Source organism: Eurosta solidaginis, chromosome 4, assembly GCF_040869045.1.
Source record: "Eurosta solidaginis isolate ZX-2024a chromosome 4, ASM4086904v1, whole genome shotgun sequence".
NCBI classification, from domain to species: Eukaryota; Metazoa; Arthropoda; class Insecta; order Diptera; family Tephritidae; genus Eurosta; species Eurosta solidaginis.
In genome coordinates this window covers 234482236-234497203 of record NC_090322.1, presented here as the reverse complement: position 1 = coordinate 234497203, position 14968 = coordinate 234482236, and the positions used below count along the sequence as shown (strand labels likewise).

Here is a 14968-nt window from a genome sequence, read left to right as displayed (position 1 = left end):
GTTGACATAATTTACTTATATACTGTAAAGATATTAAATTTTTTGTTAAAATTTTACTTTAAAAATTTTTTTTTTAAAAGTGGGCGTGGTCCTTCTCCGATTTTGATAATTTTTATTAAGCGTACATACAGTAATAGGAGTAATGTTCCTACCAAATTTGATCATGATATCTTCAACGACTGCCAAATTACAGCTTGCAAAACTTTTAAATTACCTTCTTTTAAAAGTGGGCGGTGCCACGCCCATTGTCCAAAATTTTACTAATTTTGTATTCTGCGTCATAAGTTCAACTCACCTACCAAGTTTCGTCGCTTTAGCTGTCTTTTGTAATGAATTATCGCACTTTTTCGGTTTTTCGAAATTTTCGATATCGAAAAAGTGGGCGTGGTTATAGTCCGATATCGTTCATTTTAAATAGCGATCTGAGATGAGTGCTCAGGAACCTACATACCAAATTTCATCAAGATACCTCAAAATTTACTCAAGTTATCGTGTTAACGGACGGACGGACGGGCGGACGGAAATGGCTCAATCAAATTTTTTTTCGATCATGATTATTTTGATATATGGAAGTCTATATCTATCTCGATTCCTTTATATATGTACAACCAACCGTTATCCAATCAAACTTAATATACTCTGTGAGCTCTGCTCAACTGAGTATAAAAAATTTGAAAAAATGCTTGAGAACAGAAATATGTATGTATGTATGAATGCAATATCCACACTACCAAGGTGCCCACTATCATAACCTGTCTGGTAGGGGTTCAGTGAAAGCAAAATATTTAAAATTCACTCCAGCACAGGAGAGCAAGAAAAAATGCAGAAAAATATTCTGCAAGCAGCATTGTCAACATTTTATTACGAAGTTTTTTGTATGCTTGGTGACCAAGTTAAATATCCTTGGGTTTGTTTTAGTGTGTGTGTGTGTCTTTATTGCTGTCGCTAGCTTTCGCTACAAATATTCCTTCATAGTTGTAATTTTCCCGCGGTACTATTGGCAAACATTTTTTTTTTTTTGATAAATATATATACATATTCGCACATTGTAAAAAAAATTTAAGCCGCGATAACGTCCGAAGAGAGTGTAGGTCGAGCTTCTCTTCCAATTTGCGTCGTGCTCATTCTAATTTATCCTACAAATTGGCGGGACGGGACGTACTTGTTCTATGCCGACTCCGAACGGCACCAGCAAGGCAGATGAGTTTTCACTGAGAAGCTTTTCATGGCAGAAATACAATCGGAGTGCTTGCCAAAGACTGCCGAGGAGCGACCCCGCTTAGAAAAATTGGTTTCTAATGGAAAAATCTTTTTTCTAAAATTTTTGATGTTGCTTTGCCCGGGGCGTGAACCCAGAATCCTCGTTGTGGTAGGCGCACGCCACCATCACACCACGGCTGCCGCACATTCACATGCAGATAAATAAATGTTGCCAGTTGACTTTTTTGTTCAGTGGAAAGCAGCGGAGCTTCACAAAATTTTAGTAGGTTACTTTCACCACACCAAAAACTTTAGCACAATTTTTAACATAATTTAAGCACACAAAATACACTGATTGATGTTTTAGAGTGTAAAAATTAAAATTCTAAACAGATTAGCTTAATAAAAAGTGTACAAATAATTGTTAAATAACAAATACAGACAGTGGTAGTTTAACACAGTCTGCTGTGGTGAGTGGTGAATGTGACCTACTAGAGTTTTGTGAAGTTGCTTCACACTATTTTTCGTTCATGCAACATCTCTACTTTAAAATTGTCTCTGGTTGCAGTATCTTTTAGCTGCAATATCAATCGCGCGAAGCAGAAACATAAAAGTTTAGTCCTTATGGCGAGCTGATGGGGGCAAATAAGCCATGTTAGAATAAATATGAAGGCAGTTGGACATAAATATACATACACATTTATGCGATGAGCTCCTGCATAAAGTGACGTCCAAAGTAAGTAAATGTGTAGTTTGAAAGCCATCTTCCAGCCCTAAAGCTTCTAGTAAGTTTTGCAAATAAGAGGTTTAAGTATGACATTGATAGGCAGGAAATAGATAATTGGAATTTAGCAAGAATTTGGGAAGTTAAACGAAATAAAGGAATAAAGGAGTACAAATGCTACCAATGCACCATGATATCACACCCCTATGTCCAAAGAAACACATTTTTTCAATTAGAAACAAGTTTTTCTAGCACAACGCAAATTGGAAGAGAAGCTAGGAATAAAATCTCTTGGGAGGCTTTCGCACATTGCATTTATTTTTTAAAACTACTGTGCTCCCCAATTTTATACCTGCTGATCTGTATACTTGATTAAACATTAGTTCAATTACTCCTTCAAAGATGCTAGTAAAATTAACAGGTAAAGGTGCCTAAGTTCGGGTGTAACCGAACAGTATATACTCAGCGTGAGCTTCAATTTTATATTAACACGCGTTTATTAGCTTGGCCTGTATGTAGCGGAATCTTTGAGCTTAATTTTCACCGGTTTCTAGAAGTCTGATTAATTTCAAACTTTGCATACGTATCAAGGAGCGATGACATTGCATTATTGTGATGGTGTGGTGACATAAGGTCAACGGCCATAAGGTCAATTGGCCTTTTTACCACTTTTAATGGCCATAAGTTAGATTGAAACTTTGCACAAATATCAAGGCTCGATGACAATGCATTAATATGATGGTGTGTTGACATAAGGTCAACGGACATAATGTCAATTGGCCTTATTACCACTTTGAATGGCCATAAGTTTGATTGAAACTTTGCACACGTATCAAGGGTCGATGACAATGCATTAATGTGATGGTGTGGTAACATAAGGTTAACGGACATAAGGTCAATTGAACTTATGACCACCCCAAATGGTCATAGATTTGAAACCTTGCACATAATGCGAGAAACGCATTCCTTTATTAAGGATAGAAGTGGATGCATTGCACATCTACGAAAGAGCATAATGGAGCCCTTTTTAACACGCTTTTATTAGCTTGGCGTGTATGTAGCGGAATCTTTGAGCTTAATTTTCACCGGTTTCTAGAAGTCTGATTAATTTCAAACTTTGCATACGTATCAAGGACCGATGACAATGCATTAATGTGATGGTGTGGTGACATAAGGTCAACGGCCATAAGGTCAATTGGCCTTATTACCACTTTTACTGGCCATAAGTTTGATTGAAACTTTGCACACATATCAAGGCTCGATGACAATGCATTAATATGATGATGTGTTGACATAAGGTCAACGGCCATAAGGTCAATTGGCCTTATTACCACTTTGAATGGCCGTAAGTTTGATTGAAACTTTGCACATGTATCAAGGCTCGATGACAATGCAATAATGTGATGGTGGGTTGAAATAAGGTTAACGGACAGAAGGTCAATTGAACTTATGACCACCCCAAATGGCCATAGATTTGAAATCTTGCACATAATGCGAAAAACGCATTCCTTTATTAACACGCTTTTATTAGCTTGGCCTGTATGTGGCGGAATCTTTGAGCTTAATTTTCACCGGTTTCTAGAAGTCTGATTAATTTGAATCTTTGCATACGTATCAAGGACCGATGACAATGCATTAATGTGATGGTGTGGTAACATAGGGTGAACGGCCATAAGGTCAATTGGCCTTATTACCACTTTGAATGGCCATAAGTTTGATTGAAACTTTGCACACGTATCAAGGCTCGATGACAATGCAATAATGTGATGGTGGGTTGACATAAGGTTAACGGACAGAAGGGCAATTGAACTTATGACCACCCCAAATGGCCATAGATTTGAAACCTTGCCCATAATGCGAAAAACGCATTCCTTTATTAACACACTTTTATTAGCTTGGCCTGTATGTAGCGGAATCTTTGAGCTTAATTTTCACCGGTTTATAGAAGTCTGATTAATTTGAATCTTTGCATACGTATCAAGGACCGATGACAATGCATTAATGCGATAGTGTGGTGACATAAGGTCAACGGCCATAAGGTCAATTGGCCTTATTACCACTTTGAATGGCCATAAGTTTGATTGAAACTTTGCACACATATCAAGGCTCGATGACAATGCATTAATATGATAGTGTGTTGACAGAAGGTCAACGGCCATAAGGTCAATTGGCCTTATTACCACTTTGAATGGCCATAAGTTTGATTGAGACTTTGCACACGTATCAAGGGTCGATGGCAATGCATTAATGTGATGGTGTGGTAACATAAGGTCAACGGCCATAAGGTCAATTGGCCTTATTACCACTTTGAATGGCCATAGGTTTGATCTGCCGACCCTTGGAAATTTCGGCGAAAGACAGCGTCCAGCCTCCCTGCGTCTTGGCCCTTTCCGGTGCCGTGGGGTTGGATTCATCCATGGACCGTAGCGTTTCGAGGTTTCATCACTCTCGACTAAAACTTTTAAAATTACTTGAACTAAAAAATTAAAAATAAATAATAGTTTAAAAAAACTAAAAAAACACGCTTTTATAGCTAACCGAACTAAAAAATAGAAAATAATTTTCAATTAAAAAGAGTTTATATAACAGTAGTAGAAGGTAAAACAATCATTTATAGTTAATCACCTCAAAATAAAATTATAAAATTTAAGTTATTAGCAGAATAATTTATTTCACAGTAAAAAGCGTGGTCTACGACCTTTTTAAACTTGTTTTATATCTAAGTTGCCGTGGTCTTTAACCGATCCCGTCCATTTTTACTAGAAATATTTTCTGCTGTAAGGAAAATATGTGTACACAATTTCGTTGCGAATGTTAATTTTTCTTCGAGTTATGGCTCCCGAAACATAGAAAATTGCTTAGTCATAAAAGGGGCGGTGCCACGACCATTTTTTAAATTTGAAGTTTTTCCTATTTATTGTTATAAATCCACTTGGGAAATGAAATACCATTGATATAAAGCTCTTTTTTGCAAAAACATAGCTTATTTTATTCGTCCGCGACCCTTTTAAAAATCTTTTATTTAAAAGTGGGCGTGACCCTTAACCGATTTCATTAATTTTTCTTCAAAGCATTCCTTATAGTAAAGGCAACTTTTCTGCCGAATTTTGTTACGATAGGTTTAACAGTTTTTGATTTATGATTAATAATATTTGTAAAATTGAATTTATCACAAGTGGGCGGTGCCACGCCCAATTTAAAATTTTTATCAAGAGTCTCAATATTAGTCCACATGTCAAATTTCAACATTCTAGGCGTATTATTTACTAAATAAATAGGTTTTTGTGTTTTCCAAAATGTTATATATATAAAAAGTGGGCGTGGTTATCATCCCATTTCGCTCATTTTCAATACCAATCTAGTCTGAGTCCAGAAAAGCTCGTGTACTAAATTTGGTGAAGATATCTGAATATTTGCTCAAGTTATCGTGTTAACGGTCGGACGGACATGGCTCAATCAAATTTTTTTTCGATACTGATGATTTTGATATATGGAGTCTATATCTATCTCGATTCGTTTACCTATAAAACCAACCGATATCCAATCAAATTTAATATACTCTGTGTGCAAAGCACGCTGAGTAGGAAAATTCCATTAGCTCATATGGGGAAGTCAATACGCTTTTCCCTTTCCTGCGTGATGCTAATAACATCTCAGGTGGTTGAATGATTACGGGAATACATTCGGATAATTTAAAGTTTGTTTTCAATATAATTAAGCTATATTGGGATCATTGCAGATTGTATTAGGTTTATATCTAGATTTTTTCGGAACTGTTTCTTATTGAATTTAGGGTTGTTTCGTGCCAGTTTTGGTATGGTTTTTAGGGGCTTTCTCCGTATCAATCTGAAATAATTTCCAGATAATTTTCAGATACTTGCAAAGCTATTTGCCCAGTTTTGGATTATTTTAAGGATTATATCGGTGACTTTCCGGAGCATTTAAGGGCTCTGTCGGCATTATTCCGGAATTGTTTTCGTAATGGTTTTTGGCTTGTACCACAATCATGAAAATATGTCGGAACCATTAAGGGGCTATCTCCACCGAATGTTTTCTGGCTTAGTTCGTGATGGTTTAGGCGTGCTTTCCCGGAATTATTTCGGAACTGGGATCAGGATGATTCCTGGGTTGTTCCGCAATCATGAAATAATTTCGAAAGCATTTCCAGATAAGTAGCTTCGGAGCTATCTCAAAGCGTTTGGTTTTCTTGCCCATTTCGAGATTGCTTTGATGATTAAGTTTTCAGACTGATACGGGGTAGAGTTCGGGATCATTTTGTTTTTTTTTTTCAGGAGCATTAAAGTCTTTCCCGGGTTATTCCGCAATCATTTCGGGACTATCTGCCCATACTTTCGAGATTGTTTTTGGATAACTTAGATTGGTTTTTGATAATTTCGAAAGTTTTCAGGCCATTTGGTGACTATTTAGAAATCTTGTCGGGTTTATTGCAGGGCTTTTCCCATGATTATTTTGGACCTGATTGGGGAGTATTTGGAAACTTTCTCCGTCTCATTCTGAAATGGCTTCGAGAAAATTTGCCGATAATTTCGAGATTATTTAAGAGATCATATCGATACTGTTGCTAAATCGATTCGGTGTAGTGTTCGAGATCAATTGGCGACTTTCGGGGGCGTTTATGGAATTGATTTTAAGACTATTTAGAAATATTTTCGGTTTTATTTTGGACTAACTCGTGATACTTTGGGGGCACTTGGAGGCGATTTTTGGGAGCATTTGGTGATTTTCTTATAAATATTCTGGAATATTTTTGGTACCATTTTAAGATAATTTTGGAACTTTCTCTTAACATTTTGGATTGATTTGGAGTATGTCGGGATTGCTTCAATTATCATAACAAACTGTTTCAAGACCGATTCTGGGTAATGTTCAGGATGATTTTGTGCCTTCTGTGGACATTTGGGGACTTTCCTGGGTTATTTCGTCATTGTTTTCTGGATGATTCCTGAGTTATTTCGCGATCATTTCTGGGCTATCTCCCCATAAGTTCGATACTGTTTTTAGATCATTTGAAGACTATTTTGGGATGGTTTCAGAGTTTTTTTCAGGCCGTTTAGGGATTATTTAGAAATTGTGTAGAGTTTATTATGGGATTATCCTATGATCATTTTGGTACTACTTGGAGACCGTTTCGAGAGCATTTTGAAACTTTCTTATTCACGTTCCCAAATCATTTCGGCACCATTTAGGAACTGCTTCAGTAATCATAACAGTAGGTACTGTTTCGGAGCATTAGCGGACTTTCTCGTGAATATTTCGTAATAACTTTTGGGAACACTCCGGGGCTGTTCCGAAATCATTTTGAAACCATACATGATTGGCGTTTAACCATTTAAAACTGTTATGGTCGTACAACAAGGTACGCCAGTCGCTTCTTCGCTCTGCCAACTGGCGCCAATTGGTCACACCAAGGGAGCTTAAATCGTTTTACACCTGGTCCTTCCAACGGTGTGGCGGCCGCTCTCTTCCTCTGCTTCCATAGGCGGGTTCCGATAAAAACACTTTCTTAGCCGGAGCGTTATCTTTCATTCGCATAACATGGCCTAGCCAGCGTAGCCGCTGCGTTTTAGTTCGCTGGACTATGTTGATGTCTACGTAAAGCTCGTACAGCTCATCAGCCATAGCCAACGTGTACATGTCCATAAATCTTTCGAAGAACTTTTCTCTCTAACACTCTGAGAGCGCTTCATCTGATGTTGTCATGGTCCATGCTTCTGCACCATATAGCAGGACCGGTACGATAAGTGACTTGTAGAGCCATGATAAGTGACTTGTAGAGGACTTTACTTTTCAACTGCTTACCTAGTCCAAAGTAGCATTTATTGGCAAGAGTGATTATTCGCTGTATTTCAGAGCTGATGTTGCTGTTAGTGTTGATGCTGGTTCCCAAATAAACAAAGGCTTTTAATATTTCGAACAGTAGCGTGGTTGCCAAGGCGCATATATGCGCTGACTCTTTGCTCGATGACGGCAGGTACTTCGTTTTTTCCTCATTCACCAGCAAACCCATCTTTACCGCGGCGAGAGTGTTCAGGCCGATGATATCAATGCCATCAGCAAATGCCAGCATCTGCACCTCTGTCCTATTATTTCGGAACTTTCACTTCATAACTTTTGGACTACTTTTGAATTGTTTAGATTGTTTTTTGGAGCATTTTGAGATTGTTTTCATTTCATTGCGCGGATGCAGTCCAGCTAGACTTATACTTCTTGGAATTTTACCAGTTTTCTAGAATGGGACATTACGTAATTTAATAATAAAATTTTACTTTTTTATGGAATGAGATTGTTTTGTTTAATTACGTTTATACAGACTGAGCCGAGATTCATAATTTTTACTTGACAGTAACCGTTCTAGGTTATTTCAGTTTTTAACTTGTTACCAATTGAAGGAATTTACGTACATTTTTTTATCCGCAGAATCAGTAACCGTAACATGCATGTATGGCTTACTCGCTATGGACCAAGCGAGTGCTCCAAAATTAACCACAATTCATACAAAAAATATGGTCCAATTAATATTTCAATGTCCTAGGACTGGACCATATATGTACATACTCCAGCTCAGCATTACATCAGAGTAATCCATGGAGTACTCCAGTATGACACAAGTGGACCACATGATCCAACGATTTTTGCAGCGTAACAGTGTCGGATCAGAAACTTTAGCTGTGAATATGGCTAAACATTAATTGCAATTCGAAGCCGTAATAACATTAGCCGTAACTATAACCATTCTCATTACTTTTTTCGTCTTTGTCCCCGCCGTTGTTTACATATCTGCCTTCCCTTCATCATTAACAATGCCTTTGTCACTTTGTTTCACGTTTTCTTTTCTTCCCTGTTTGTCTTTAATTATTTTCTCCTACCATTTTCTACCACTATCCTTCACTTATTCTTCTTAATCTCAGCTTTCGTTGCTTTGTTTACTTCCTGAGATTTTCGCCCAATATTTCATTGCGCCCATATCAACTCAACCAATACCCCCACTGACTAAATATGCCCATAACAAAGTCTTACGCCAGAACTTACACTTGAAAGTTCTATTTATATTGTCAACTCATATCAACTAAAATTATTTATTTATGTACATATATTCAATAAAAATGTAACTCTACTAGGGCAAGGCGAACAGGTGGTGGCAAAGCGAATTCAATCAGTTCGCCGTGCAGAAGAATGTCAAGTGAAAAGAAAATTTTCATAGACTTCGATTAACTGACATATTGTTGTACAAGGCTTTGTATGGAAAATTATGAAGAAGAAGCAATCAGCTGTCAGGGATAACACCACCTCTACTGAATTCGGCTTGCTCCTAGGGTGAGAACGAAAACTTACCTCGAAATTCCACACTTGCGATTAAATTTGACTTTGCTTTTGGCAATTGGAATTGCACTATTTTTACAGTTAACGACATTTTGAACCTTTGGTGTTATTTGATGAGCGCGTTGGTAGTTAATACTTGTTTTGATTTTACAGATAAACGTTATTTATGTATATATATATTTTTTTAAATTTTATATACAATTCTATAATTCTATTTTTGATTTAATCCCTTGTAATTTATTGCTTTTCGTAAATTTTGCTTTTATGCTTTATCGACTTTCTTCACTGTCTTGCTGCACTCCCATCGCCGAATTCAAAGTAAATTTTTATGAATTAATCTAAAATAGGAAAATAAGAAAATTTTGTAAGTTATTTTTTTTCAAATGCAAACATATTTATATGGAAAAGTAGATTAGAAGAATTATAAAAAAAAACATAGCATAAATTTATTCTCAGCATTGTTTGCTGGAGCCAAATCGTAACATCCGTTATCGTACAACTCGTCATGTAAAAATATGATTTTCGGATTATGACATACATGAACGTACTATCTCGATTGTAATTTTGGATCGCAACATAAGTGGCGAGTGACTGAACGTACACATTACGTTCCACTTTTATTCGATCGTATACACAAAAATTTCATTGAACATGTAAGTAAATTGTTAAAATAAATTCTTAAATAAAATATAATAACAAATTTCAAACTCTTATTATTAACAAAGGTCGAATTCAAACAAGCTTAATCCAAGCCAAAAGGAATTATTGGTGAAATTCATGACGAGGCACCCGCTTTGGTATCGGCTTGCTTCAAATTTAACTTCTCCAGAAAGTAACTAAAACCTTCTTAAGTTAAGCGAAATCTCTTCAAGAAACTGCAATAATTTTTTGTTACAAAGAAATAATACATAAATGATATGCTTACGCATATTTCAATTGGACTTATTGAACAAAGCGTAAGCATATTGTAACGAATTTACTGAAATTCCTCGTATTTGAAACCTTCTGCCTACGTTCGTATCGCTAAACTGTTGAATAAATAACTCTAATATTCAATAATGCAAAATGGCCTTTATTAAAGTACTTCACAATTACACTGATACTTCACAAACAATAGCTTGCTTAAATCAAACTGATTGTCGCGCCTCTACTGTTGCTGCCTTTTATGCTCTGTGATTTCCTCGTTGCATCTTCTAGGCGCTTCCAGAATTTACTTAGTTACTGCTATAAAATTATAACTACAGACGCACGTGTATAGCTTCTCATATGCGCGTTTATTTGTGAGCGACACTTCCACAATTATAATTGCATACTTTTGGGAGCATCTCAGATAAGATATCTGCATGGGTTTGTGCGTCTCTTCTCCGCTGTGTGTACGTACATATGTGTTGACATAATGATTGATCTATTGATGTGCATACAAGTCACTGCTTAGCATCGGCTTAGAGATGATAGTATCCCTTAGTGCTGCTAATACTCGTTACAATATCATTTACGTATTATCTCTTTGTAACAAAAAATTATTGCAGTTTCTTGAAGAGACTTCGCCGAACTAAATCAGCTTTTAGTTACCTTCTGGAAATTTGAAGCCAGTCGATGCCCTGAATTCCGCCATTATTTCCTTTTGGCTTGGATTAAGCCAAGTTGAAATTCGTTATTATATTTTATTTGTTCATCTATTGTAACAATATACTTAAATACTCAATGAAATCACCAGTTTGGACCAACTCACGTTTCTACACGAACATATTATAAGCCGATCATTGGTCGTTTTTAACGATTGTAATAACTACACGATGTTTATTCATGTGGATACTCCATGGATTACTCTGATGTAATGCTGAGCTGGAGTATATGGTCCAGTCCTAGGACATCGCAATGTTAATTGGACCACATTTTTTGTATGAATTGTGGTTAATTTTGGAGCACTCGCTTGGTCCATAGCGAGTACTCCATGCATGCATGTGCGCGATTTTTGCAGGGAAGTAGTAAGTTGACGTATGTCATAATCCGAAAATCATATTTTTACGTGATGATTTATACGATAACAGATGTTACGATTTGGCCGCTGATTTAAAAATTACTACAAAAAAAAAAACGAGCCCTTTAAGTGCTTGATAATTTACTTAAAATATTTAATTTTATGTAAATTAGAATATAATATGTAACTGTGAGTATTTACTTACAAACACATGCAGATTTAATAAAAACAAACAAAACGCAGGAATGCGTTACTTTCACAATAAAACGGGAATGAGCTGCCAGTTCTTGGTTCTTAGTGATTCTAATCACTGGGCAGACGTAGAAACGAATGTAATTAATTTTGACATTTCAGGCTGCAGAAAAATATTGGCTTTTGACACAGAGGCTTAATGAAATAATTAGTAAAGCTTTCTGCATTAAAGCCCTTATTGAACTCAATCTTCTATACAAAACATTAACCCTTATTTATCTCAATATTGCTTTATTGACTGTCTAATGAACATAAAAATCTAGTAACAAATGACAATCAAAAATAAATTATTGTCAGTATTTTGCAATAAATAGAAAAACACCAAACAATTTTATTTTCGATACATTTGCAACAAAAGATAGTAATGGCTTTTTCAAATAGGGACACATATTTGGTTAGGCGCAAAATCTATACCTAAGTAGGCACGTAAAACCGTAATATTTTTTTTTTGGCTGCTCACAGATGTTCGTTGATGAATGAAGTGGGTCTGTGTGAAAAAGAAATTAGTTATTTCAATAACCAAAATTGTGATGCGATTAAGTTTATCTGTGAAATTGTTACTATGCTGTTTAATTTTAATGAAAATATTGTTATGGCCATGTGCTTTCTCACTTACAAGGTCGTTTTCTCATGGCTGACCAAAGAATCAAATAACAAATAAAATGTATCTTTGATTCGGAGGAAGAATCAAATAACAAATAAAAAGTATTTTTATACTAAGATGAGCAGAGCTCACAGAGTATATTAATTTTGTTCACATAACGGTACCCCGTAACGGCATAAACTAATCGAGATAGATATAGACTTCTATATATCAAAACGATCTGGGCGAAAAAAGAAATTCATTTAGCCATGTCCGTCTGGCCGTCTGTCCGTAAACACGATAAATTTAGTAAATTTTGAGGTATTTTATTGAAATTTGATATGAAGTCATTTATATAAAAGTGGGCATGGTCCTTAACCGATTTCGTTAATTTTTCTTTAAAGTATTCCTTATAGTAAAGGCAACCTCTCTGCCGAATTTTGTTACGATAGTTTTAACGATTTTTGATTTATGACTAATAATATTTGTAAAATTGATTTTATCACAAATTTCATTTATTTCAAAGCTTTATCAAGAGTCTCAATATCAGTCCACACGTCAAATTTCAAATAAAATGTATCTAGGTGTATTACTAAATAATCAGATTGTTTGTGTTTTCCAAAATGTTATATATAGAAAAAGTGGGCGTGGTTATCATCCGATTTCGCTCATTTTTTATACCAATCTATTCTGTGCCCAGATAAGCTCGTGTACCAAATTTGGTGAAGATATCTCAATACTTACTCAAGTTATCTTGTTATCGGACAACGGACGGATGGACGTTCGGACATGGGTCAATCAAATTTTTTTTTCGATACTGATGATTTTGATATATGGAAGTCTATATCTATCTCGATTCCTTTATACCTGTACAACCAACCATTATCCAATCAAAATTAATAAACTCTGTGTGAAAAGCACGCTGAGTATAGAAACTTAGCATTTGTTTTAAATAGATTCAGCTTTAAATTTGAAGTTGTTTTCATACGATTTTCTGATAACTTGAAGCAACAATGTTTGCTTCTTTTTCATTACCACTATTAATATTTTGTTAGCAATTGTTATACTCAGCTGAGCAGAGCTCACAGAGTATATTAGTTTTGTTCGCATAAGGGTACGCCGTAGCGGCATAAATTAATCGAGCTATTTCATATTTCATATTTATTCTTTTAAGTCTATGATTACAAAAATCTTACAGACTAGATTCCATATGGATACATGTGTACATATGTATATGAATAGTACTAAACTATTTAGCTTAAAACAGAAAATAACATATTTTTAAAGGAAGTTCGAGATATAGAAAAGTCAATGCAGTGACTGAAATTAATAGAGTTGATTACACTTAGAGTGCGTGTGATTGGAGCATTCATCGCATAACTAGATCTTAACTTTTCAATAGTAAACACATTATGTTGGCGTAAGTTACGTGGTGGCACATGAAAGTTCAATAATGCAAGAAGTATTGGACAATCGATAATGCCATTAACAATATCATAAATGAATATAATAGAAGAAATTACCCTTCTACTCTCTAATGTATGCAGATTAATTAACTTAGACCTTGATGTATATGACGGGATCGTTCAATCCTTTTACTGTGAACCTCATAATATGGACACCAGATTATAGGACCATATTCCAGCCTTAACTTTACAAACGCATTATACAATAACTTTTTACTATATGGGTCTCTAAACTTTGAGCCATTTCTTTTTATAAATGCCAATAAAGAATACGTTTTAGGGATTATAAAATTTAAGTTTTCAGTGAACATAAATGGTGAGTAAGTTTAATTTAGAATACTTAACACTGTAACATTTACTGACATTGAGAGCGAGCCTATTCCTGCTGCACTAATCGTTAAAAGCCACTAATTCTGTTTGATGTGCAAGAATATCAGACTCATTTTTTATTTTGAAAAAGATTTTCAAGTCATCGGCATAAATAAGAAGACCGCACTTTTTAAAGCAAGCACTGACATCATTAAAAAACACTATAAAGAAGAGCGGACCAAGGATACTTCCTTGAGGCACACTCGAACTAGCCACATATGGCACTGACTTTACATTATCGATAACAACAAAATTGATTCTATCGGATAAATATGAACTTATCCATTGTAAGAAGGTAGACTTCTTCTATATATCAAAATGATATGGGCGAAAAAGAAAATCATTTAGTCATATCCTTTCGTCTGTCCGTTAACACGATAACTTGAATAAATTTTGAGTTATCTTAATGAAATTTGGTGTGTAAATTCCGGGGCACTCATCTCAGGTCGCTATTTAAAATGAACGAAATCGGACTATAACCATGCCCACTTTTTCGATATCGAAAATTTATTACCAAAGACGGATAAAGCGACGAAACTTGGTAGGTGGGTTTACCTTATGACGCAAAATAGAAAATTAGTAAAATTTTGGACAAAGGGCACCGCCCACTTTTAAAAGAAGGTATTTATATATGTAATACCACGAACAATATTCCTGCCATGATTCCAAGGGCTTTTGATTTTGCCCTGCAGAACTTTTTCATTTTCTTCTACTTAATATGGTAAGTGTCACACCCATTTTACAAAGTTTTTACTAAAGTTATATTTTGCGTCGAAAAACCAATCCAATCACCATGTTTCATCCCTTTTTTCGTATTTGGTATAGAATTATGGCATTTTTCCATTTTGCGAAATTTTAAATATCGAAAAAGTGGTCGGATTTCGCCCATTTTTAATACGAAGATAAAGTGAGTTCAGATAAGTACGTGAACTAAGTTTAGTGAAGATATAAAGATTTTTGCTAAAGTTATCGTGTTAACGGCCGACCGGAAGGACAGACGGAGGACTATGTATAAAAACTGGGCGTAGTTTCAACCGATTTTGACCATTTTC

General features: G+C 35.4%; 1 protein-coding gene across 3 annotated transcripts in view; it reads right to left on the bottom strand.

The window, feature by feature from the left end:
- The window catches only part of LOC137251077 (otoferlin-like), a 635511-nt gene that overhangs the window by 472306 nt on the left and 148237 nt on the right, over positions 1-14968 (bottom strand). For all 3 annotated transcript variants that reach the window (XM_067785043.1, XM_067785044.1, XM_067785045.1), the window contains one exon: positions 9278-9603. In XM_067785043.1, the coding sequence (XP_067641144.1) occupies positions 9278-9356 (79 nt within the window). In that variant the 5' untranslated portion in view covers positions 9357-9603. The remainder of the gene's footprint in view (positions 1-9277; positions 9604-14968) is intronic.